The sequence below is a fragment of the Budorcas taxicolor genome, chromosome 20 (genome assembly GCF_023091745.1).
Source record: "Budorcas taxicolor isolate Tak-1 chromosome 20, Takin1.1, whole genome shotgun sequence".
In the NCBI taxonomy this organism is placed as follows: domain Eukaryota; kingdom Metazoa; phylum Chordata; class Mammalia; order Artiodactyla; family Bovidae; genus Budorcas; species Budorcas taxicolor.
The window spans coordinates 4,198,859-4,225,827 of record NC_068929.1 but is presented as its reverse complement, the minus strand read 5'-3'; the positions used below and the strand labels follow the sequence as shown (position 1 = coordinate 4,225,827).

The 26,969-nt window shown below is 51.6% G+C and overlaps 1 protein-coding gene across 1 annotated transcript in view; it reads left to right on the top strand.

The window, feature by feature from the left end:
• The window catches only part of SLIT3 (slit guidance ligand 3), a 719,057-nt gene that overhangs the window by 595,301 nt on the left and 96,787 nt on the right, over window positions 1-26,969 (top strand). Inside the window, exons 13-16 of the mRNA XM_052659044.1 lie at window positions 9,943-10,086; window positions 11,494-11,657; window positions 23,032-23,182; window positions 24,366-24,440. Of these exons, the coding sequence (XP_052515004.1) occupies window positions 9,943-10,086; window positions 11,494-11,657; window positions 23,032-23,182; window positions 24,366-24,440 (534 nt within the window). The remainder of the gene's footprint in view (window positions 1-9,942; window positions 10,087-11,493; window positions 11,658-23,031; window positions 23,183-24,365; window positions 24,441-26,969) is intronic.

Here is a 26,969-nt window from a genome sequence, read left to right as displayed (position 1 = left end):
ACCCAGTCGTGGGTCAATCTGCACAGCTAGTTTGGTGATATACAAAACAAGAATTCCTCACTGGCTCAAGCCAAAGAGGAAGTACCATGGAACTCAGCTCCTGTTGTTAGCCTCAGTCTAAATCATGGGCCCACTCTCTCCTGGGGCACTTTCCTCAAGTTCACTGCCCTCAGACCACTAAAGTTTGCCTTGAACTCAGTGAGAGGGCAATCAAGAAGCTGCTTGTTTTAAAAGACTGGGCTGAGGTGAGATGATGAGAATTCTCTCCAGAAGTAGAAGCAGACTTACTTTGTAATGCATTCCTTTTATTATTATTATTATTTTAAACTTACTTGTCTGCACCAGTCTTAGTTGCAGCGAGATCTTTTTTGCCGCGTGCAGAACCTCACTGAGGCACGTGGGATCTTTCGTTGTACCATTCGAACTCTTAGCAGCCTAGTTCCCTATTATTGTTGATCAGCTGCTAAGCTCTGTCCCACTCTTTGTGACCCCATGGACTGCAGCACACCAGGCTTCCCTGTCCTTCACCATCTCCCAGAGTTTGCTCAAACTCATGTCCATTGAGTCAGTGATGCCATCAACCATCTTGCCCTCTGTCGCCCCGTTCTCCTCCAGCCTTCAACCTTTCCCAGGATCAGGGTCTTTTCTAATGAGTTGGCTGTTTGCAATAGGTGGCCAAAGTATTGGAGCTTCAGCTTCAGCGTCAGTCCTTCCAGTGAATATTCAGGACTGATTTCCTTTAGGAATGACTCGTTTGATCTCCTTGCTGTCCAAGGGACTCTCAGGAGTCTTCTCCAGCATGACCAGGGATCAAACCCAGACCTCCTTCACTGGGAGTGTGGAGTCTTGGCTGGGAAAGTCCCTGCCACGCACTGGTTTTGGCTGCTCCGGGCCTTCCTTGCGGCACGCAGGCTTTCCCCAGCTGTGGTACACAGGCTTCTCTCTGCGGTGGCTTCTTCGTTGCAGAGCACGGGCTGTAGGGTACACGGGCCTCAGTAGTTGTGGCACATGGACTTGGTTGCTCCGAAGCACGTGGAATCTTCTCGGATCAGGGATTGAACCCGTGACTTCTGCATTGGCAGGCGCATTCTTTACCACGGAGTCACTAGGGAAGCCTTGTCCTGCATTCTTGAGGGAGGGATTCGTCCCTCTCTTGTGTATCTGGAGCTTCCTAAGGGAAGCTGGACGGAGAAGGCAATGGCAACCCACTCCAGTACTCTTGCCAGGAAGTTCCCATGGATGGAGGAGCCTGGTGGGCTACAGTCCACGGGATTGCTAGGAGTCGGACATGACTTCACTTTCACTTTCATGCATTGGAGAAGGCAATGGCAACCCACTCCAGTACTCTTGCCTGGAGAATCCCAGGGATGGGGGAGCCTGGTGGGCTGCCGTCTATGGGGTCACACAGAATCGGACATGACTGAAGCGACTTAGCAGCAGTAGCAGCAGCAGCAAGGGAAGCTGAGTCTCTTAGGGAGACTTAAATTCTGGAATCATTCCATGCTTTGGTCACTGAGTGAATGGTTTATCCTTCTTAAAGGGTTCATCCCTCTTAAAGGACTGATTCAGAACCATGTAGCAATCAGATAGGCAAGTGTGACCCTAGTAGCTGTTGGGGAAGAAAGGAGCAAGCCAGATCACACAAGCCTTCCACCTCCTGAGAGCAGGTGCTAGCTCCCTTGTCTGATTTGTCAGTATCTCAGCTTCCCTCTGGTTGCCTTGCTCAGTCGTGTGTGACTCTTTGGGACTCCGTGGACTGTAATCCACCAGGCTTCTTTGTCCATGGGATTTCCCAGGAAAGACTCCTAGAGTGGGTTGCCATTTCCTCCTCCAGAGGATCTTCCCAACCTAGGGACTGAACCCATATCTCCAGTGTCTCTTGCATTGCAGTCAGGTTCTTTACCCACTGAGCCACCTGGGAAGCCTCAGGAGGTTACCAAAGGTCAAAATAAATCCCTCATATTTCATATGGGAGGGATGAGAGCATGTTTATTCTAAGACAAGAAAGTGGCCCTTATTACACTTAGTAGATAAAGAGTTTGGGGAAGGCAGAGGGTTAATTCTAAAGAAAAATTTTAGAAGATACAAGGGGGTCAACTCTAAACACTGCAGCTTAATCAGGGGTCCAGAATGGCTCCCCTAATTGGCATCCTCACTAATAGCTTATGCCAGTGCTTAATAGTGGGAAATACTCACAGGGACACACAGTGGAATTTTGTTTTCATAGCAGAGCCTTTGCAACCCATTCCTTTTTTTATTGGAATAAAATTGCTTTACAATGTTGTGTTAGTTTCTGCTGTACAAGGAAGTGAATCAGCTGGATGTGTACATATGTCCCCTCCCTTTTGAACCTCACTCCCACCCACCCCATCACACCCCTCCAGGTTATCCCATCCCACAGGGGCTGGGCTCTCTGTGCTCTTTAGCAGCATCCCACTAGCTGCCTATTGTGGTAGTGCAGTGTATACATGTCCGGGGCTTCCCAGGTGGCTCAGTGGTATGGAACCCACCTGCCAATGCAGGAGATGCGGGTTTAATCCCTGAGTTGCGAAGATCCCCTGGCGCGGGGTATGACAACCTACTCCAGGATTCGCGCCTGGAGAATCCCATGGACAGAGAAGCCTGGCGGGCTGCAGTTCATAAAGCTGCACAGAGTTGGACACGACTCAAGTGACTTAGCACGCATACACGCAGACGTGTCAGTTCTAATCTCCCAACTCTTCCCACCCTCTTTCACCCCCACTGTGCCCACATAGCCACTCTCTATGCCTGCATCTCTTTTCCTGCCCTGGAAATAGGTTCATCTGCACCATTTTTTCTAGATTCCATTTATATGCATTAAGACGCGGTATTTGTTTTTCTCTTTCTGACTTACTTCATTCTGTATGACAGACTCTAGGTCCATCCACATCTCTGTATGATCCAGCAATCCCACCACTGGGCATGAACCCTGTGACCTATTCTTGAAAAATGATTCCCCTACTGGAGGAGACAGAGAAAGGGTTACGCCCTGAGGTCGTCGGTACCATCTTTCCCCTCCATAGCATGATAAATACCTGAGTGTTTATGAAACAGAAACTGACTGCGCCCTCCCCTCCCCCGCCAGCCTCACTTTGAGAAAAGGAGGTTCCATGAAGCACCCAGGTTCCTAGCAGGAAGCTGGGCTCATCCTCCTGTCCCGTGGTCTGTCCCGGGAGGGCTTCGCTTATTCTCCAGGACGTGGCCGCTACCCTCTTTCTTGACACCAGTTTCCTAAGAACACCTTGTGCATCAGGGTTTGCATTATGCTTCTGGCATTTGCAGACAAACACAGTAGAAGTAGGGGGAATAGCCTTAAACTGCTGTCTTCCGCAGACCTGTGGGCAGATGTGGAGAATATAAATATCATTCAAATGAGAGCTCAGGCCACTGAATCAATGTGTGAACCCCACTGGCGTTGCCAAGGTGATTTTGATGCAATTTATCATTAAATCTGACTCCAGAGGTTGGTGTTTTCTCAACCTCCTGGCAAAGGCTGTAAGCTCAGGGGAATCTTAAAGGAGGAGAGGATGTGGGCAAGAGTGGTAGCTAGAAAGGGGGCCTCAGTGGTCCTCTGTCCCATTACTGCCCCTGTAGCCAGAGACGGGAGCAGAGCCAGTCATGAGAAAAAACAGCTGCTGCCAAGTGAACCCCAAACTTGTGGCCTCTTTCAGGAGACTGAGGGTGGGGGTCAGGGTGAACCTCACTTCCCTTCTGTGGCCCATCTCCTCCCATTACCTGGACCCTGAGTGGAGGAGGCTACAAGCTGCTGTGAGTGATGGAAGCCCCTGGGATTCTTCCGGTCCAGCCAGGCCTGATCCCGCTGCAGGCCTGGAGGCAGGGGCCCTTCCTCAGCCCAGACCCAGGACTCTGGATATTTTATTGCCATCTCTCTCCCCCTGCCACACTCCAGCTCTGACACTCTCCATGGATTCTGTTGCCCACCTTGCTGTTTCTGAAGGCAACAGCTTCTGGAAAGGATAATCTCTCAGCAGCATTGTTAGGTTGGTTAGTCAATGGGCTGAGTGCTGATACCTCTTGACATGGAACATATGTGGAAGCTGAAAATGCTCGGTGAAGCCTCACAGAGCTAATGGTCAGACGGAAGTGTAGAAGGGGATGTGTGCCTGCTCCACCCTCCTTGATCTCCTCTGAGAGGAGCATGGCTCTCTGCTTTCATTTCATTATAGAATCATCACGAAGTCAATGGGCGGGGCCACAAAAACCCCACTTCCAGCTCCTCCCATAAGCTGCAGGCGCTTCCCACAGTCGGAATAGGAGCAAAGTCTTTGAACTAAAATGGCACGGGTCCAGATCTCGACCTCCTGCTTGCTAGTTGTGCCACTGCAGCCAAAGGTACTTAAACTTGGCGTCTGCCAGAGGTATCCTCTGTCGGACGGAGGGGGCACTTACCTCTTGAGGCTGTTGGGAGATTCTGCAAGTCGATATTTGTAAAGGGCTGGGAGAGCGCCTGATCACGCGTAGTGTTTATTACCTGTTAGGTCATGTGGCCCCAGGTTCACGTGACTGGATCATCTCAACCCCTCCTCCCCACTAACCTCCATCTCTTTTCTGTTTATATGGCCTCTGGGTTTCCTTTGCAAGGTGGGTCTAGGAGCAGATGGCCCCGATAGATGGTTGGATCTGCTTCTGGGGAAATATTAATGAACAGAATATACCTCCAAGCCCTTCCCCTCACTGGATCCACCAGGCTGTCAAGCTGAGACCTAGCTGGGGATCAAAGCTTGGACCCTGAGTACTGTCTCGTGCGAGGTGAACCGGAGCGTCCCGTCTTGCACAAGGGAAGCTGTTGTCTCTGCTTCCTCGCTCTCCCCTGGTCTGCCTCGTGTGAGACTCCAGGAGTACAGGGCCAAGCGTACCAGCTCCCCAGTCAGCATTTGCTCAGTGGGCTCTGAAGGCTGAGACCCTGCTTGGCACAGGTGCAGGCCACTCAGGGAAGAGCCCGCCATTGTGCCCATGGAAGTTTAGTGGGCATTTCAGAGGGCATCCCATCCCACCCACCTGGTCCGGGCACTCCCTAAGAGCCCGTGGGACTCCTGACGCCTCTTCACAGCCAAGAGGCAAGCAGTCTTCCAGACCCAGCCAGACCTCCATCAACTTGAAGTGTGCCCAGGTGCATTCCCAAGCTAGCAAAAATAGCTTCCCTAGGGACAGGGAATACCTTCCACCAAGTACAGGGGCAGAATACGGATTTTTCTCTCCATATGGTGGATGAGAGATGAACTTTGCACTCAGATAGACTGGAGCTTCACTATCACCTTGGTTAAATCCACCGCCATTCTGACCCTCAATTTCTTCATCCTTGAAAATGAGGATAATCGTAGTGCTACTGTGAGGGTGAAAGGAAACACTACGTGAAAAGTGCTTCGGAAGACCTTTCACACAGGGCTGCTCACAAAGCTGCAGTCTCTCGAGACAATGCTACGTTATTATTAATTCGCACAGCAGTTATACCACTGCTCCTCAAAGGGGGATGAATGGGGACAGATGGAGCGGCCTTGATGAGACAGAATCAATCCCTCCATTGAAAGAGGAAGAAGGCTTGTGTTCCTAACTTCTTACAGAACTGCTGAACCCCATTTCAAATAGTTACTGTCTCTTTGCTCCATCATAGGGTGGGGTTTTTTTATTTAGTATTTTTAGGCTGTTTGTTGTTTTTTTTTTAATTCCCCTGCAGCTCTTGTCCTCATTCCAGATAGCTCAGAGATCCTTTTATGGAAGCCAGACTGAGCTGAGTAGCTGCCAACCTTCCTCCCAGAGGAAGATGGGACAGAACACAGGCTGTTAGGTGCTGCTGGGGATCAGTGAGGCGGTCCTGGGCATCTAAATCTGGATAAGCAGCTTAATTTTATCTCTCCCTGCACCTCTGTGTCTTGCCTTAGGGAGCCAAGCGTTCCTGGAGAGAATAAGTGACCCCGAGGCACTGCCCTTTTGTGTTTCTTTCTGCTCCTGCTGCACGCGCTATCTTTGCCTCATAATTGTGCCAGCCTGGGTTGTTTTGATGCCTTCCATCTTTACAATAGCATTTTCTAGGCTGAGAGGTCTAGGAGCAATGGGGAACAAAAAAGCTTCTGGATCAAAACAAGAAGCCTTGATAGTCCTGATGGGTGAGGAGCATTGCCAGAGTGGCCTGCAATCTGGATGCCCTTTCAAGGCGAATCGGAACGCCACTCCACTCTCCCCGCGGCCACCCTCCTTATCTGGTGTCTAGCATTGCCCAGAACCAAGTTCTGCAGTTTGGCTTTGTGAATCTGCCCTCGGGTCTCAAATTTCAGTTCCTGCTCAGACAAGGTAGGGAGAATAAGCTTGAGTTGTTGTTACTGTTGTTGTTCGGCTGCTAAGTCACGTCCAACTCTTTGAGACCCCATGGACTGCAGCACGCCCGACTCCTCTGTCCTCCACTATCTCCCAGAGTTTGCTCAAATTCATGTCCATTGAGTCCATGATGCTATATAACCATCTCATCCTCTGCCTGCCTCTTTTTCTGCCTCAGTCTTTCCCAGCATCAGGGTCTTTTCCAACGAGTCGGCTCTTCACATCACGTGGCCAGAGTCTCAGAGCTTCAGCTTCAGCATCAGTCCACTTGAGAGGGGCAAGCACTAGGGAACAGTGAGGATGGTGGCCCACGGGGCACATGTCTTATCTAAAGAGGGCAGCTGCTCCGTGACTGCCTCCAGGAGACCCAGTGTGACTAGGACATCTGTTTTGGTTTTTTTCCTGGAGAAAATAAAAGTCTTTTATGTTCTCTCTCTCTGTGTGTGTGTGTGTGTGTGTGTGTGTGTGTGTGTGTGTGTGTGTGATAGAGAGGGACAGAAATAGCCAGATTTTTTTAAATTAAAATATAGTTAGTTTACAGTGTTGTATGTTTCTGTTGTTCAGCAGAGCGATTCAGTCACACGTGTGTGTGCATATGTAAGTGTGTGTGTGCATATGGTCTTTTTCACATTCTTTTCCATTATAATTTGTTATAAGATATTGAATATAGTTCCCTGTGCTATGTAGTAGGACCTTGCTGTTTATCTGCTTTATACACAGTAGTTGGTATCTGATAATCCCAAACTCTTAATTAATCAGTCCGCACCCCACTTTCTCTTTTTATAACCATGAGTTTGCTCTGTCTGTGAGTCTGTTTCTGTCTTGTAAATAAGTTCATTTGTATATATTTTAGATGCCACATAGAAGTAATATCATAGTTTTATCTTTCTCTGTCCAACTAACTTCACTTAGTTTGATATCTTTAGGTCCATCTGTATTGCTACAAATGGCATTATTTCACTCTTTTTATGACTGAGTAATATCTCACTGTGCAGATCTGTGTATACTGCACATCTTCTCTATCCCTTCACTGCTGATGCACATTTAGGTTGTCTCCATGTGTTGGCTGTTGTAAATAATGCCTCATGAACATTACGGGGCATGTATCTTTTCCAGTTTTGTCTGGATACATGTCCAGGAGTGGGATTGCTGGATCATACAGTAGTTCTATTTTTAGATTTTTGAGGAACCTACATGCTGTTCCCCATAGTTGCTGCACCAGTTTACGCTCCCGCCAACAGTGTAGGAAGGTGCCCTCTTCTCCACACTCTCTCCAGCATTTGCTATTCATAGACTTTTTAATGATGGCCATTCTGACTGGTATGAGGTGACACCTCAGGGTAGCTTTGTCCCCACCTTCAGCACACTGGGAGGGCTGGATGAAAAGAGTTGCATGCGGCACGTTGCAGGATGCTGCAGGGAGTATCTCTCCTTAGGTCATGAGATGAGCACCTCTGACCTAGTCTCTTTACCTCATTCAGTATTTCCCTCAAAAGGCCCTGAACGTCAAGCTGTGGAACAAATCATTTACCACCTACTTTATTTTTCTTTAGGGGTTTAGCCCTGTTGGATTCGCTCTCTTTTCTCCCTGTTTCTCTGTTCCATAGCATCTTCCACCAGCACCGCACCCCCCCACCCCGGCCTCCCGCCAACAAATGGAGTGACTTTGAGTAAAATTTAATATACAAAGCATAGGAAATTCTTGGGGGGAAATTGCTACAAAGGGATAGACAGATGGACAGGGTAGATAAAGCACTCATAAAGAAGAAAGAAATCCTCCAGAGACCTCAGTTCCCATAACTGCTTTCAGCATACTCCTTGGAAATGCATGACCTTGCACAACCCCCCTCTCTCTCTCCCAACTCTCAGCCTCAGTTTCCTCACCTGTAACATGTGAGGCTGGCTCTGCCCCTCTGCCTAGGTGACTGTGAGAATAAGAGGATGTCAGGAAAGCACGTTGGAAAACACAAAAAGTCTTTAGTAACGTGAGCTTTTTGTTCTACTGCGAGGCAGGAGGCCACCTGTGAGAACCCTTGGGACCCCTGCCCATCATTAGCCAAATTAAACAGGCGGTGCTTCCTCTTGTCACCACCGCAGCTGCCTGCCTCGCACAGGATGCTCAGGGGCCCCTGCGAGGACGGAGCTGCAGCCGTGGAGAGGGGGCATGGTTGGCTGAGCTCCCGCGGCAGCCCCTCCATTACCAACTCCAATCTTCTGGACCTTGGCACCAGGAACTCTGGAGGCAAGCCAGCCATGATGTATCTCTCAGGTCCTTCCCCAGGAGGGAAGCTCTGAGCCAATGTTAAAAAGACAAAATTTTACAATTCAAGATTTTTGCTGGCTAGTTTAGTAGCCCCTCACTTTCCTTCAAGAGCGAGTGAGAAATAGTTTCACACGAGTTTGAAGGGCTCAGCTCATCAGTCTAGGATCATAAAGGGTTTTTAGGACCCAAAGTGCTTGCCTTGGCAGCCACGTCCTGAAAAACACTCCTGCAGTCCTCAAGGCTTCACTCTTGCTGGGCCAGCCTTTCACCAGAAAGCTTTCTTTTACGGCCTTGTTTGTTTTTGGTGGGGACAGGGTTCTGAAGAACTGAAGCCACAGCCGAAGAGGGGTCCCTCGTGGATAGGAAGGCTGACTCTGGGGGATCGGTGTCACCTTAGATGAGTGTGGCCCCCTGGAGTCAGAGCTGGAGCCAGGTGTATTTTTTAATAAATGCTTGGGCTAAGCACTAGGAATAAAGGGAAGAATAAAATATATATCATTTGTGTACTATCTTGAGTAGGAGGCAAATGATAAACAACAAATATCTTTTGATCACAAGTTGAGAGAAGGGCTATGAGGGGAGTAAACAGGGGGTTATGACAGGCAGTCGTGGGGTCACACTGGAAATGAGGCGGTCAGGGTAGGCGGGTCTAAGGGGGTGGCATCTGAGCTGAGATACAGAGGAGGAGAAGGAGTCTCCAGATGAAAGGGGTAGAGAGTATGCTCAGAAAGCCTGGACCAAAGCACGTGGCGTATTTGCAGAATCACGAGGGCTCCTTCCGTGTTTGCGTGTGAGAGAGACTGAGACCACATGTGTGTGCACTCATGCCTACCCACGGCTGAATTTTTTCTGGGAGGATGACCTACAGCTTTCAGCAGATTCCCAATGGAATCAGTGATCCAAAAGAATTCTGAGGAATTTTCTGAATAAAAATTACCTCTTAGTCAGTCAGCTAAAGCTTCCAAGCAATTGTGCCAAAGATTTCTTTCTTTCTTTCTTTCTTTCTTTCCTTTTGAGACCTGGAGGCTCTGCCTTCTACAGTAGAAAGTGGAGCACACAGGGTGCGATTTCCAGTCTTCCTCCAAGGGCGTGGGTGCAGGGGAAGGCTCAAAAGGTTGGTGTGCCACACAGCATCCGTGGTGTGCAGCTGCCAGTGCCTGGGTGTGGTAGGAGATCCCGTGGCCGGAGGCCTGCAGGTCCCCTTTCTCTAGTTGGGGCAGGGGGCAGGCTGGCTGTCAGGAGGATGCTCTGAGGCCGGCAGCCCCGCCCCTGCTCCGCAGGCCTCACCGGGATGAGGGAGTCAGCGGCCTCTCTTCTGTCTGCAGCCTCCTCAATGCCAACAAGATCAACTGCCTGCGGGTGAACACGTTCCAGGACCTGCAGAGCCTCAGCCTGCTCTCTCTGTACGACAACAAGCTGCAGACCATCAGCAAGGGGCTCTTTGCCCCTCTGCAGGCCATCCAGACACTGTGAGTATGTCAGGAGTGCCAGCACAGGCCCAGGCTGCCACCAGCATCCCAGAGCGCACTCACAAGCCACGCAGAGCAGGCACGTCCCAGAGGAGCCCCAGAGCCCGAGTAAAGCATTAGCGACAGCGCTGCAGGCCTGTCCTGAGCGCTCACGCCATGCTCACTGCCCCTGTGGGATGGCTTCCCTGTATCCAGACCACTAAGCCTCGCAACCACCCCAGGAGGCAGGTGCTACTGTGATGCCCCATTTCTGTGTTAGGAAACCAAGGCACAGAGAGGTGAGGTAACTTATTCAAGGTTGCACAGCTACTAAGCAGTAGGATTTGAATCCAGGCCAAGTGGCTGGCTCACCTGCTCTCTTAACGACTCTGGGTGCTGTATTCTCTCTGAGCAGGCTCCGTCTCTGCTGAAAACTCCTTCCTGCCCACTAATGCCGGTCCCTCTCCACACCACAAAGCCAAGTCTCTGGGACAGGCACCTTGTACCAGAGTTCAGGGGTATTTCACCTCCCTCTTTTGAGAGGAGTTCCTCACTTCCAAGCATGGCATACGTGCGTGCTAGCTTGCTTTAGTCATGTCTGACTGTTTGCGACCCTATGGACTATAGCCCACCAGACTCCACCCACGGAATTCTCCAGGCAAGAACGGCAGATGTTCATCAACAGTTCCATTAGACAGATGACACCTGAGTACAGATCTCAGCCTGTGTTTCTGATGGCTCCACCCCTCAGCTTAGACCCTCACCCCAGCGCCAGGCCCGACCATGATCCCGGGGGTTTCTGGAGGCCTTTTGAGTCATCTAGCCCTCACTGCCCCTGGAGCTGGAGACAGGAGCCACAGAGAGTAAGGACAGCTGCCACACACTGAAGCCTGACCGCGTGCTGAGCATTGCGCAGCGCTGTGGAGAATTTTCTCAGTGAGCCCATGGTGCTGACGCCCCTGTGATGCTGAGGATAATAACAGCAAAACCTGCTCCTATAAATGGAACACCCATCCTGTGCCCAATGCCACACCAGCTGCTTTATGCACCGGGTGTTTCTGAGCTTGGAAAATAAAATTCAGTCTACTCTCCGTATAAACCCTAAGCCCGCAGCTTACTATGCCTGTCAGCAGTGTCATGGGTGAGGTTAGAGACCTGGGTCCCACCCTGGGTGGGGAGGGTTAGGAAGGCTGATGCCCCAGACTGGGTGCCAGCTGCACCTTGACTGGCTTTTGCCAACAGCTGGCCTCAGGGCCCCATCCAGGTCTTGTCTAGAGGTCTTGTCTTAGCAGCTCTGGCACCCCCCCGAGGCCTCCTGGGGCACTGAGGGAGGGAGCCTGGAGCTGTATTATCAGCACCCATATCAGGGGGGCAGTGGCAGAACCGAGTCCCGAGGGCCCCCCTAATGAACTCCTGTCCGTCTCGCAGCCACTTGGCCCAAAACCCATTCGTGTGCGACTGCCACTTGAGGTGGCTGGCTGACTACCTGCAGGACAACCCCATTGAGACCAGCGGGGCCCGCTGCAGCAGCCCACGCCGGCTGGCCAACAAGCGCATCAGCCAGATCAAGAGCAAGAAGTTCCGCTGCTCAGGTAATCAGGTTATGGGGCTGGGCCCCACCTTCTGACTCAGCTCAGCAGCCCCGGAGAGGCCGGTAATCCAATCTGGAGGACATCGCAAGCTGTAATGGCTCCTGGGGAGCATCTCTGCAAATTAAATTGGGGAAATTCAGTTAGCCCTGCAGAAAACCAATTAGCTTATGGATTTAAAATAAAACACACACACACAATACAAGCACTGCGAGGAGGAGGGGCGCGATTTTGGAGAGACAGAACCCAGGCAGCCACGGATCTCCAGAGCCAGGTGAAAGCGAGGCCATGAGGCAGCATGGACACACGTGCTGTCAGAGGATATGATTGATTTCCTGAGCTTTTAGTTTCCTAACCATGCTCCCCAAGTGGCACATAGAGAAATAAATCTACCCCAGGCCAGGCTGCGGGAAGCATGCAGTCCTGGGGGCTTCCTCTTGCCCTCGAAAGCCACCTTTGGAACATCCCTTAACCCAGAGTGTAAGTTTCACAGACATGTCTGCTCTCCCCTCCACCCTAGACGGGTGCTTTCTGATCCCGGAGAGAACCATAGAAAGTGTTGCTCAGGAAGAAAGCACAGCCTTGCTCTCTAGTTTTCAAGCTCTCTCTAGAAACCTTCATCCCTGCTGCACCCGGATATGAAGCAGGGGGTGAGTGGCAGGCAAATTCTCAGCTCATCTTGGAGACAGAACTTGTTCTTGACCCACGAGCTGGATGAACAGGCAGTTAGAAATGGCTGTCATTTCTGTTGTTTGCTACTGCAGGAAAAAAAAAAAAAAAATCACCAAGCTGCTCTGTGCTCCCAATGGTGAGATGTTGATAGTATGTTGGGAGCTCTGTGCTCCCGCGGTGAGGAGGGGAGAAGCCAACCCTCGCCATCTGTGTGTCATCAGGAACCGGTCTTCTTCCCCTCCCTGAGCGTCCTGTGTAGGTGGGTTTTCCTGGGGAGAAAGCCGGCATGGATCCTAGTCGCGGGAGGAGAGCAGCGGGCCAGCCTCCGCCTCTTCTTGTTGTTCTGATCCTCTGAGTCAGATTCTTCAGTCTGTGTCTCCAGAATGATAAACTTGGGCTGTCTTACTTTTTTCAGCAGAAGCCAATACCTCGAGAGGGCTTGGAGGGACCCCAAGGACTCTGTGGCAGTCTGAGACACTGATCTCAAGTTTGTCTTCCCCAGAATAACAGTGTTGATTACAGAGCAGTCTCTCACCCCTGAGCACTGTGCTCAGGGCTCCTAGTTGGCCTTGCTTCTTCCAGGAGTCACGTGAGATTGTTCTCGGAGGGACAGGGGTCTTGAAGCAGGATTTTATTTCCCTGTCCAGGGATTGAACCTACCTGCCAGTCCACCAGGGGCTAGAGTCCAGAAGCCAAGTTCCCTGATTCTTATCCCAGTTTGAAAGCAAAACTGTTTCAAGGAGGTAAAAACTGCAAAACAGGTACAGAGTTTATTATTAGAGACAGCACAACATATGGGAGAACACGCAGAGAAGCAGTTTATTTATTTAAGTTGGAAGCAAGACAGAAATACATACCCAGAAAGGAGTGCAGATGTCCTGAGTGAGCAGTGAAGTAAAGAAAGGATTTAAATCACTTATATCGGACAGTCTTTCCAGGTCTTTGTTTACCTTTGGCTCATTATCTTGTTTCTTGCTCTATATCGGACTCGTTCTTGGACCAAGATGTGTGGGCAAATTTTTGCCTAGACGGATCCCTCCACAGAGGTCTATGGATGGATATCCACACTAATTATGGGGTGGTGCCCCCTCCATTTTTGACCCCAAAGGAACCTTCCTGTGCATGTGCAGACAGGGGAGTCTTCCTTGACCTCAGAACTGGGCACTTTATCTCTTTCTTCAGCAGAGCTCAGCTTCTGCCACTAGCTTTGTCCTTGGTGTGTCTAGGTGAGAATAAAGCTTCGATTTTACTCCGCTTGACAAACATCAGGTGTCCAGCCCAGGGGCCCATCCGTCTCCTCCCTCAAAAGCAGCAGGAGCGGTCCCCTTGCTGCAGCATCAGGAGCTGAGTGCTCAGAGGTGAAGGGAAAAGCCATGGTCACAGCAAGCAAACTGTAGGGGCAGGCTCGAACCCAGGGCCGGCCTGCCCCGCCACACCGTGGAGCACGTGGCAGGGCAGGGCCTTTGGGAAGGAGGCCCCGCTGCTACGGTGACTACCTCCCCCAGCCTGTGGCCCCAGCCCCAGGCCCTGCACTGCTTCCTTAGGTCCCTTCTTGGGGCCCACAGCATGTTGGGGGGCATGTGCTCTCTGTCTCTGTGCCCTGAGGCACACCCATCTTTTCCCCAGGCCCCTTCCTCATGACTTACGCCCCTCATCCCTCCCGCCCCCTCTGTTCCTACCCATGTCTAGCCAGGGCTGAGCTAATTAGCTCAGACAAGCAGTTGTGCCCAAGAAGAGGGGTGATAAGATGCCAAGGAGGCAGGGTGCTGTCTACCCACCCCAGTCCCTCAGTCTCATCGAGGTCTGGTCCTGATCTCAACATCCTGATCGATGCCAAGACCCTGGGGCATAGAGCAGGGTGGAACCAGCCCATGGGTCAGCCATTGGCTCAGAATGACTGTAGGCTGGGACTGGGGATGAGGTACAGACAGAACTAATTAGGAGAAAGAGGAACCAGCCAGCAGACCTAGAAACAGTAGAGCTTGGTTCCAACTCTGGCTCTGCCACCAGCTACCTACGTTCGTACTGGACACAGGGGTCCCCAGCTTCCAGGTCGCAGACCTGTACCTCCTGTCAGACCAGCAGCAGCGTTACATTAGAAATAAAGTGCACAATACGTGTGATCCCCTTTATCATCCTGGAATCATCCACCCTGTCCCAGTCAGTGGGAAAACTGTCTTCCACGAAACCAGGCCTCAGTGCCAAAAAGGTTGGGGCCTGCTGTGAGGAACCCTGTCTTCTTTTCCTATGTGAGGTAGGAATGATCGGGAATTTTAAAAAGGAACAATTAGGGAGGGCTTCCCTGGTGGCTCAGTGGTAAGAATCTGCTTGCCGATGTGGGAGACATGGGTTCTATCCCTGATCCAGGAAGATCCCATGTATCTCGGAGAAGCTGAGCCTGGGAGCCACAACTGCTGAACCTGCGCTCTAAAGCCCAAGAGCCGCAACTACTGAAAAAAATAGTTTTAATTAAAAAAAAGAAAGAAAGAAATAGGAGAAAGGGACAGGGTTTTTTGACTCACCTTGTCTAAAATATTTTTATTCATCAATACTAAGCGGAAAGGTGATTCCTATAAAGGTAGAGAAAGAGCAGAGGTAATCCTGACTACAGACAGAGAGGTTGAGAAAGCTAGGTCCTGGTGAACTCTGAAGGCCTTGGCTTGGAGAGACACTGGGACCCAGACCTGCTCAGCCTTGAGGGATGCAGAAGCCGTGGCTCTGAAGCTGTGTGTTGCCAGGAAGCTCAAGAAGAAAGAAGGGAGGGGCAGGTGATATGTACTGAATTTGACAGATAACAAGTCTGCATTTTACTTTCCCCTAAAAGCACCCCTATTGCAAAAACAGCTGATGTAATTAGGAGCCAATTTAAGGGCTGGTACTGCAATGCATAAAGCCCCTCCTTAGGCTGGGCTGTCTGGCTTCCCAGCTGCTCTGTGTCTGCCTCCATCAGCCACATCCGATGCCCTAGGCAGCAAGATCGGGTTAGAGGTGAGTGCTGCGGTAATCTGACCATCAGATTAAGTCTTCAGAAGGCACCATCTGGCTGCCTGAGGCCCCACGCCCATCCTCAGGGGAGCACTTGGAGGTTGGAAAATGCTGTCTGTCTTCTGACCTGCCTCCTCCACTTTGTGTGTGGAGATTCAGTGGGCAAGAAACTCATGCTGAAAAGTACAGAGTGCCATCCTCTCTGTCCTCGTCTGCGCAGAAATGGCACAGAGCAGGACACTTCTCAGGGCATCACAGAGCTTTAGAGCCCCTGGGGGTCACTCAGGCCATGCTAGAGAGCCAAGGCCGGCAGCAGGAAGTCTTATCTGAGATTATAGAGTAGGACTCTCAGGATAGCGCAGCGGCAGAGAATCTGCCTGCCAGTGTAGAGACTCGAGTTCGATCCCTGGGTCAGGAAGATCCCCTGGAGGAGGAAATGGCAACCCATCCCAGTATTCTTGCCTCAGAAATCCCTTGGACAGAGGAACCTGGCGAGCTATAGTGCATCAGGTCGCAAAGGGTCAGACACAACTGAGCAACTAAAAATAACACACAACATTCTCAGGACAAGATCTGTTACCCAGGCCTTCTAATGTCGAGAAGATTCCTGATCACTTTTCTCCCCGGTCCCTCCATTTCCTTCTGTTGAGGGAAACCAAAGAGAATCAAACCAAACCAATCTGAGGGCTGCTGTTGCAAAGCACAGAGGCCCTCCTTAGGCTGGGTGTCTGGCTTCCCAGCTGTGTCCGAGAGGAGAAGCAGAAGGAGATTTTAAGGCTTGGGGACAGGGGCGTGAACGGATGGGTTTTCCCTTCTCTGGCACTGAGGGCCTGATCAAACTTGAGTATGAAATTCTCAGACCAGAGTGTTGGCAGAGCTCTGCCTGACTGGCGGAGGGGAGAGGGAGGGACAAAAGCAGAGTTGAGTCTAAATGACAGTGGCCAACTCCAGGCAGCCAGAGAAGGCTTAGCAAGAGGCGGGACCAGGTGCGGAGCTGTAGAGTGATTTGGGCTAACCAGTCAGTCAAAGCAGGTAACCCCTATGCCGTCAAGATACTGCCGCCGTCTTTCCTACAATCATACCGTAGAGGAACGGTGACCCTGTGCCTCCTGTCAGAGGGCAGGGCATGGAGGGCCCCAGTCGCCCAGCCCTGACCCTGGTCTCTTCAGGGCGCCGCCTCTCCTCCCCGTGGCTTGGGCGGGCGCTCATGAACACCACCCCGGATCTAGCGCGGACGAGGGTATAGAGGCTGAGCACCCGCGTCTGCGCCATGGCAAACAAAACGATCGGTTGCTGGTCTGGCCAAGCCACTTGCTGATTCACAGTCAAGGAGGAAATCAGGAAGGACCCTCGAGTCGGGTGCCTCTCACTCCCTTTCCTCCTCTCCGTCTGAGAGAGGCACCCCGCCATAACGGTTGGGCTGCGGGTTTCTCAGCCCCAGACCCAAGCCCCAGAGCGGCCCTGACTCCCCCTGCTGGGAACACACACCATGTCTCCGTGCCACTTCCCAGGGATCTGGAGGGAAGGCCGTCCGCCAGACGGTTCTGGGGCCTTGAAGGGTCCTGAGGAAAGAGCACTGCAGCGCTGCCGGACCGCTGGGAGCGCAGCCTGCGTCTTTACTGAAGGCGCCGGGGAACAGGGTTACAGAGGCCTTCGGCCGAGGGGCGGGCCCGCGGCAGCAGAGAACGGAGAAGACGATCGAGTGGGGTGCAGAGCCTCAGTTCAGGCCTGCGGCGTGGTGACAGATGTTTGCGGTCTTGGTTCCCTTGGGAAGGATGTGTCCTGCCCGGGAACTCCAGAGTTAGGTGCGTCCCGTGGCCTCCCGTCGGTTCTCCTCCCTTCCTCGCGTCTCCCCTGAGGGCGGGGCGAGAGGGCAGCGAGCTCCCGTCTCCGGACTGTCCTGGGGAATCCCGCCCCCGGTACTAATCTCCCTCGGTGGGGGCCCGCTCTGGCTTCCGCTGCTCCACGCTGCTTCCTCTGAGCGCTCCTGTCCTCTCTCTGACGCTGCTTCCTGACCTTGACTCTGACCAGTCGCCGCGGGGCTTTCCTTTGTGCTTGATCTAACCATGTGGTGGAACGATGGAAACGGAACATGGTTCTGTCAAGCACCGCGGAAAGCACCGCGCTCTCCTGCAGCATGGCCCGCCACGCCGGACACCTCTTCTCTGCTCTGGAGCACCGCACCCGCCTCCGCCAGACCCACCTCTCCCGGGCCAGCCTCACCACGGGCGGGGGTCCAGGGGCGGGGAGCAGTCGCGAAGGACTCACAGAGTGCCCCCCCCTCCAGCTAGCAGATCCAGGCTGAAAGGGGGGCTGCAGAAGCCCACCGGGGCGGGGCGGGCCCAGATCTGCCTCCACGTCTCTGTCGGAAGGGAGTCGCCCTTCCCCAAGTCTAGTCCGAGCGCCAGCCAAGAGGAAGGTCTTCAGGTCTGAGACCACTGCTTTTCTTCTTCCATTTGAAGGGGACGCGTATACCCAAGGCATATGCCATTGGCTTCATCGAAGAGTCCCAGCCCAAGGTCATCTTCTCAGCTGGTTTAACCCGAATGTCATACTGGTGGTAACCCACCCCCCTCACCCACCATCTTTACCAGGAGCATTAGGAATTAATCTTGAGCATGAGAGTGGTGGGACACCCGTGAGTCTGAGACACTGGGTGTAGCCTGAGGCTTCTCCTGGAACTGACCCCGCTCCTCGTGAGGACTTTGACCCTGCTCCCCTCACAGCCTAAGGTCCAGACTGTTGCCTTGAGCTGTCAAGCACAGTTAACATGAGGCCAAAGTGCTGGGCTGCTCAGTGGTTCTAGTTGACTACCATGTAGACCTTCCTGCCTCTGATAATAAAGAGAGGGGTCTTGGGGCCTCCCGTTCTGTTTATTTCTTGATAGACCCAGCATAACCAGAAGATGGTGGTGTCGGTTCATACGCTGCAGTCTGTATCCTGACCCACATGAGAGACGGCTCTGGCTTGAGCCAGGAGCTGAGCTCTGGGCTCCCGTGGCGATGTGCGGCTCTTACTGTCTTCTCTCTCTCAAGTTACCCCCCAGAGCCAGGGCCCAGCATTGCCGAGGCATGGAGAATCCTGTTTAACTCTGGATTCCTTTACCATGCGTTGAGTGTTTAGTCTAGACCCAGTGCTGAGCTATTTTACATCAACAGCTTGTTCAGTCTTCACAACAACCCTATCAATCCCATTTTGCAGATAAGTATCCCCTAGAGAAAGGAATGGCTACCCACTCCAGTATTCTTGCCTGGAGAATCTCATGGACAGAGGAGCCTGGCGGGCTACAGAGGTCGCATGAGTTGGACACGACTGAGTGACTAACACTTTTTTTTTATATTGAAGCACAGAGAGGTCAACTTACTTGCCAGGGTCATCAGATTCCAACATGAATGCTATTTACAGCTGTAATCCTCAGCCTTCCCAGCTATGGACAAGGCCCTTTGCCTTGAATTACAAAATCAAAAAGACATTGACTTGACTTGATAGGATATTGAAAAAATCTTTTAACACCCCCTTTCAAGCTTCTTTCTGTTAACCACAAATGGCTTGAGCAAGAAAGAGAGCAAACACCCCTGTTTACACGGCTCCTCCCCACCAGCATGAATACCATACCAAGACCCATTTGGAACAGAACAAGTCCTCGGGCCCAGAGAAACCCCCTTTCTCTCTGAACAGAGAGAGCATGTCGAGTTTTCCTGGCCCTCCTCAGCCGGCTATGACCAGGAAGTACCCAGCTGCAGACTGTGGCCATTTGCCTCTGCCGCCAGGCAGATGGCTGACTCACGTCTGACTCGGAGGGGCCAAGCTCACTAGGACAGCTGTCTGCCCAACCAGTCTCCAAGTTCCTGGTGAACAGTTGCTGTTTTCCAGCCAACTGATAGCTGGTCCCCCAGCCTTTGCCCATGAGTGGATAACTGTATGCCTAGCACTGTTCTCTTGATTCCATTCATTACCTCTGACCTCTGCTTGTCCTTTCAAGTTGAAGAGCCCCAGCAAGCCTCCTGCTCCCCCTGGTTCCTCTTTCTGCTCCTTTCCGTCTTCTTTCATCCCACCCACCTTAGGGAGCTAGAAGAGGATAGTTCTGTGCATTGGCCTTTTCTTGGTCCTCTGATAATGGTGCATCCATGACTTCTCTTCAACAAACTCATTGCCCAGAGGATGGTTCAGAATGCAGACTGCTCGTGACAGCAGCTACCCTGGGCCCAGCGCCAGCCTCAGAGCCGAGTCTGTCCAAAGAGTGGGAGCTCTGGCTCCTCACCTGCCCCAGGCCACAACCATGCCAGTGTGGCGCACATTCTCTCCTGGGAAGTGGCGGCAGCGCAAGGATTCATAATAAAGTCACATTGCTGTGCATTCCACTCCCCTGGTCTCTTAAAGTTTCTCTGTACTCATGTTCCAAGTGTCGTCATTCTGAACTGCCTGCCAAGGGGGAGGAGGGCTCTGGGGGCAGAAGCTGGTGAAATGCCAGTTGACATCAGTTCCCCCAAGAGCCCGTTTCAGCCAGGGTCTAGTTTTATGGCCCTTCTTCAAATCCTGTGAGATCTCTCCTCTCTGAACTCTCCCAAAGAGAAGAAATGACAGCCTATTTAAGTTACTCCTCTCCTACTAAGTATTTCTGTCAGTGACGAATATGCATGGAGATTGAAATTGACTTTTAAAGCTCTAGAAAAGTTAAAAATACTTTTGGGTAGTTATGAGCGTTAGGCATAACAAATGGCTCTGAGAAACCCTGGGTAATTTGGGTAATGAAATATGAAGTGATGGAGGTAGCGTTTCAGGCTGGCCCTGGCTGGGGCTTGCACCCTTTCTGTCTCGTGTGTACACCGTTATTAACATTTCTGGCTCCCGCTCATAAAAAATATCACACTCCAACCCCCTCATTATTACAATCCAGGGCGATAACAAAAACAGCAGGGGAAAAAATGTTGGGAAGAACATATTAGTCCATCGAATCTAATTGCAAAATCATTGCATTAAAATGGGTCGGAGCTCCATTGCAGAGGTCGGCCAGTTGTGGTCTAAGCATAGTACAGGGAGGGAGAGACTCCCGCTAACCACACATGCTCTCACCTTGATTAAAATGAAAATGCGTTTAATCAGCGGCTGTCCCTGGCCACGGCCCAGGCGTGCACATCTTCAGGCTCATCGTGTTGGCAAGCAAACTGTCCTCCCTCCTGTCTTTCTGGCTTGGGTCACTCAGGGCTCCTCCATTTGCAAGGATCCCACTGTAGACACCCTCTCAGGGAGGAATACGTGCATGCACGAAAAGCTTCTCGACGACCGTGGGGAACCCCCATCAGGGAATAAGAGAGCGCTGTCATTCGGCAGGGTCTGCACGATGCGATTTACCCAAGATTCAGCACACTGATGTGTCTGGGAGAAAATGGCCCAGGTCAGAGTTATTCAGTGGGATGGCTGCTGGCAAGCCAAGGGCAAGAGATTTACATAATACATTGGACCAGGAAGCCATCCAAATAACCGGGGACACCTGTGTGGATTTTGTTTATACAAGCCTGGGATGAAATGGGGTGAAGGAGGTGGATGGGGAAGGAGAAGAGAGGAAAAGGAGACAGGTCCAATCCTTGACCTTCTGTTTTAGGTAGCTGATGTCCCTTCAGAATCAGAGACCCCCAAGTCTCTCCCCAATCAGGCATTACTGTGGGCAGAAAATGTGCGGAGTGAAAAAGCAGTCAGTGGAGACATTTCCTCCCTTCCTGTCTCCCCAAAGCCCACTAGCAGAAGATGCCGTTCAGTTCACCTCCACCTGACCGTATCATCATTCGCAGGACTGAGGTTAAGGTTTTGTCCAAAAGCAGGTCTGCAGTAAGCATGGTATTGGTCACACGGCCCCTGGCGGCAGTCTGCCTCGGTTTGTTTCTCTGCCGCGTCCTGAATGACCTGCAGGCCTCGGTGTCCTCATTTGTAACATGGAGTCGTAATAGTCCCAGAGTGTGGGACGGATTTAATGGAGTCATCTGTTTGAAGTGCCCAGAATAGTGCCTGGCTCGTGATTCATGCTCCATACGTGTCCACTATTATCACTCGCTATGCTGATTGGGCTTCCCTGGTGGTTCAGAGGTTACAGCGTCTGCCTCCAATGCGGGAGACCCGGGTTCAATCCCTGGGTCGGGAAGATCCCCTGGAGAAGGAAATGGTAACCCACTCCAGTATTCTTACCTGGAGAGTCCCATGGACAGAGGAGCCTGGCGGGCTACAGTCCATGGGGTCGCAAAGAGGCGGACACGACTGAGCAACTTCACTTCACATGCTGATGGTAATGGCCTCTGACATGTCACATGTTCCACTACGTCCTAGGGGAAAAAAGAAACAAAACAGAATCACAAACATCTGTAGAGCTCTTGACCCTTTTGACCCTTTCCCAGAAGCTCTCCACCATCTTGATCGTCCTTGAATCTTCATGACAACCCCTGTGAGATAGGGGCAACTATGTAATTCCCATTTTACAGGCAGAGAGATTGAGGTTTAAATAGAGAAGTCTGGGCAAACCTATGCCCTCCACTGCCCAAATCTCTGTACTGCAGGTGCCCCATTCTGCTTCTAATATACTAAGATGGCCAAGGACCACCTCAGCTAGCCAGGCAAACAAGTGACATTCACATTCCCTGAAGCACTGTGGACAGTTTATGTGCTGACACCCCATTTATGCACTGGACAAATGTTAGCCAAGCTCTTGTGCCTGTCATTGTGCTGATGATATGTTGAAGGTGAAAATAAAAGAGACTTAACCCCAATCAGCTGGCTCGTGTCTGATAGGAGAATCAGACCTTCCATTTTATCTCAGGCAAGATTTGTGGTCTTACAGAGGTTCGCCCAGGTGCCAGGGGATCATTTCTGATCATTAAAGCAGCTCCTGAGGGCATCTCTCAAGACAGTGCATCACTGGCCCTGTTACCATTGCTGTGCAACCTCAAGAAAAATTCAGTTCCAAATATTAATCTTAGCTCCAACTGCTTATAGCTTACTGTAAGTGGCTTTTGACTGTAGTTAAACAGAGCTTCCTTTCAAAGGCAGCAGGCACATTTAACCCTTGCAAGAGTTGTGCTTGATTTCACAGTGTTTTAAGTATGAATTCATTACCAGTATTTTTTTTAAAGAATTGTCAGGCAACCCTGAGCCAAATTCCCAAGCATTAGGGCAACAGGCATCAATTCCCCAGTACGCCAACTCTCATGATTACTTCCCAATGATAAAATTGCGTGTCAGTGGCTTTGATTGCCGTGTGCTGGGCCCCTTTATCGTTTCAGTCCCTGCGTTGTCCCTGAAGACAGCTGAGTCTGTTACCCACTTCCCTGACCTCATTCCCACCCTTGGTATAGCTTTCATCAAAACCCCTTCAAAATGTCTTCAAAATGTATTTAGAGGGTCCATAGATGGTGGGCATCATGGACTGAGACACCCCTAAATTGTACACCAAATTCCCGATGTGGAAAAAGGTCTGTGTGACCCATGGAAGCTTAAGAACTCATAGAGCTTGTGCTGTTAGACCTGAAAGTGTTGAATGATAAAGACCAAAGGGAAGCAAGCAGCCTGGAGGCTGAGGGGCGGGAGGCACGGCAGGGTGGCCGCAACCTGAGGGCAGTGCTGCCTCTGGCTATGGACACCCCCCCCCTCCCCAATCCATGTCCCCGTCCCCACTGCCCACAGCCCTGCCCCGGCCCGGGCTAGTGATGCTGATGCCCCTCTTTGGCCCCCCCAGGCTCGGAGGATTACCGCAGCAGGTTCAGCAGCGAGTGCTTCATGGACCTCGTGTGCCCAGACAGGTGCCGCTGCGAGGGCACCATCGTGGACTGCTCCAACCAGAAGCTGGCCCGCGTCCCCAGCCACCTCCCCGAATACGTCACCGACCTGTGAGTGCCACAGGGGCAGGACCCCTGCACACCCCCATGCCCATCTCCCTGAGCCAGCTAGGGCACGGGTGGGCTTCTAGAGGTGACCCTCCCACTCAGTCACCCGGGTGCTCCTTGCTGTCTACTACTTTCCAGCTGAGTGCAGACCCTCACGCCTCCACTGGGGACTGTTTACTTGCAAATAAAGACAGTTCATTCATTCTGCAAAGATTCTCTGCACACTCACTGGGAGTCAGGCACTGCCAGGCCCACCCATTTCCTCATGAATAGGGCAGACCACTCTTCCTGGCCCTTGGGAAGCTTACGACAGAAAGATGGATATGACCTAAAGTGAGAAAACAGCGAGAACCATCAGATGTATCTGAGCCTCCGGCTATCTCTGCTAATAAAGAGGCATTTACCCAGAAGTGAGAGAGCTCAAAATTCCAGCGTGGGGTGATGAGGGTGCAGCGGGTGGGGGCTGACACACCTGGGCCTGACTCCTGCCTTTTCCAGTTCTCCTGAGATTGGGCAAGTTGCTTCTTAGATCTGAGCATCAGATCCTGAGCTGTAAAGTGGAGGTGATGATACCTCCCTCCCACAGGGGTGAGAAAGAGGAGGTAAGAGGCGGCGAGCACAGGCTTCATCTTGAATCTGTGCATGGAGTGAGCCCCGTATAAATGGTTGTTGTTGTTATCATTCTCTTTGACTTTACAAATCACAATAGGGCCTTTCTTTGCCTCCTGCTCTCCCTGGGTTTGTATGAACATTGAGTGTGGAGTCCCTGAGCTGCCCTTAGCAGAGGGACATGGTCAGGAAAGCGCTGAGTGGCTTGCAGAGTTGGAAGAATCTGGGGAGCCCTCCCAGGAAGTTTAAGTAGTGATTGGTACCCCTACAAAATGAAGGCAAATCTCTGGCCCTTGGTTGTTCAAGTGCTGAGTGTTCAGCAAGTTGTATAGGCCCTTATCACAGGGGCTCCTCCACGCAGAGAAGCCTGGCCTCCCTTCCCGCCCTTCGCACACCCCTCCTCTCACGGGGCGCCCTGTGCTGAAGAGTCATACAGGCAGTTTCTGCAGTGCTATGGACCCGGGCTGAGTGAAGCCCGGGCGTCAGCTTAGCTGAAGGCCTGGGAGGACGGGGCCCAGTGGTGGAGGTGTCCCTTCCACAGCTCACCCACCCCCTCATCCGCTTGCTTTCCACACAGGCGACTAAACGACAATGAGATATCTGTTCTTGAGGCCACTGGCATCTTCAAGAAGTTGCCCAACCTGCGGAGAATGTAAGTCAGCCCCAGGACCTTGGTAGGCTCTCCGTCTGCTCTGGTCCATCTCAGTCTCCCCCGTCAGGCCCCGGGAGGCAGGACACTGAGGCAGGGCCACGCAGAGCCGGAGCGTGCGTTCTGCACAACCCCTGAGCCTCAGCCCCTCTCCCCCCTGCCCATCCCTGCCCTCATCATCTACCCCCAAGGGGTGGTGGGAAGGACTCCATTGAGCACCAGCAGTGAGCTAAGGGGACCCAGGGTGCATGTGTTATCACGGTCATGTCTGACTCTTGGCAACCCCATGAGCTCTAGTAATTTTTGTGAGACGACAGTTGGAAGGTCTGCTTTTAGACAGACTCTAAAGGCCTCCATGTGGGTGTGACCCATTGGAGCAGAAACACCAGCTGCCTCACCTCCTTCATCTGTATTCCCACTGGTACACAGTTGGACACACTCCCCCTGCCTTCCCTTCCCCAGGTGCCCCAGTAGACGTGCCAGCATGGACAAGGGCCCCTTCACCGTCTAACTCCCTTCTCCTTGACCCTGCTCCCTGCCTGCACCACGTGCACCACATCTCCCAGCCCGAGTTTGTCTGCCTCTGGAACAAAGGAAATATGGTCGTAGCCTCATTATTCACAGGCCCTGTATTTGCTAACATTTATTTGTAATCTCAAAATCCATACTCATGTGTTTTCATGGTCATTCCTAAACATAGAGCAGCAAAAAATCTGAGTCGCCCTACACGCAGGCCCTCAGCTGAAACAGAACAAAGCCACGCTCTGAGTTCTTATTTCAGCTCCCAGACTGTAAACAAGTGTCCAATCCGCAGTGTATTTAGTGCCACATTTTTTTGCATATTTGTGCTTTTGTAGGTGATTTCACTGTTTAAAATGGACCTAAAGCATAGTCCAGAAGGGCTGTGTGCTTTACGGAGAAAATCCTTGTTACATAAGCTTTGTTCAGGCAAGACTTCTAGTACTATTGGTTGTGAATACAGTGTAACCAAATCAACAATATATATCCAACAAGATGTCTTTAAACAGAAACATGCATGAAACAAAGTTATGTATTGATCGGCTAACAAAAATATCGTGACCAGGGGCTCACAGGGACCTAACCCTCAATTTCCCCTAGAAGCGATGGTTTCGCATTCACGAATTCATCTTGCCTAGTGACTTTGTAGAACTGAAGCATGATGAATAATGAGAATTGTAACCCTTATTTTATGTTGCTCTCCACCCATCACATCAGTCCCCTTGAGGCAAGAAGGAAAGAGACTTTCCCTGCCCTGTGTAGCATCTGAATCCCATCAGAGCTAGTCGGGCTTTGTCCCTCCCTCCCTGCCTGCAGTTGCCACTATGTCCGTGGCTTCGGGACTGCTCTCTGACTGGGAGCAGTGGTGAGCGCAGGGACTGAAGGAGCAGAGGAGGGAGGGCTCACGTGGGTCCCGGGGAGGACGACCTCTAGCCTCAGGAACGCAGCACAGACATCACCCATCACTTGCCAGGACATGTCCTTTCAAATTCAACCCCAAACTTGTGGCTAAGACTTGTCTTGTGGCTAAGACTGCGTGCTCCCAATGCTGGGGACCCAGGTTCAATCCCTGCTTGGGGAACTAGATCCCACATGCTGCAAGAAAGCATTCACGTGCCACAAGTAAGACACGGCACAGCCTCAGTGTCCAAGCAGCAAAAGGGAGGGGTGGGGATTGTGGCTTCCTGTGAGCTGAGCTCTCATCAGCGGAGACAGGTGGCACACAGCGCATCCTGGCATTTACCATGCTAGGAGGAGGGTGGGGGCTGCCAAGTATTCCCTTCCTGAGAGCAGCCAGAAATGCAGGTGTAGGGGAAGAGCAGGCAGACCTGCATTTGTTCTGAGTTCAACTCCGCCCCTCCCCTGCTATGTCACTCTAGGAATGCCCTTAGCCTTTCTGTACTTTAATGTATTTATTTGCATAATAGAAATAAGTCCAGTTTCCTTGTAAGTTATGATGAGGATCAGAAGTGTAAGGCTACTATGCATAAAATAGTTAACTAATGAGAACCAACTATAGCACAAAGAACTCTTCTCAGTATTCCGTGGTGACCTAAATGCAAAAAAAGAGGGGATACATGTATACGTTGAGCTGATTCACTTTGCTGTACAGCAGAAATGAACATAACATTGTTAAGCAACTATCAGTTCAGTCAGTCGTGCCGACTCTGCGACCCCATGAATCGCACCACGCTAGGACTCCCTGTCCATCACCAACTCCCGGAGTTCACTCAAACTCACGTCCATTGAGTCAGTGATGCCATCCAGCCATCTCATCCTCGGTTGTCCCCTTCTCCTCCTGCCCCCAATGCCTCCCAACATTAGAGTCTTTTCCAGTGAGTCAACTCTTCGCATGAGGTGGCCAAAGTACTGGAGTTTCAGCTTTAGCATCATTCCTTCCAAAGAAATCCCAGGGCTGATCTCCTTCAGAATGGACTGGTTGGATCTCCTTGCAGTCCAAGGGACTCTCAAGAGTCTTCTCCAACACCACAGTTCAAAAGCATCAATTCTTCG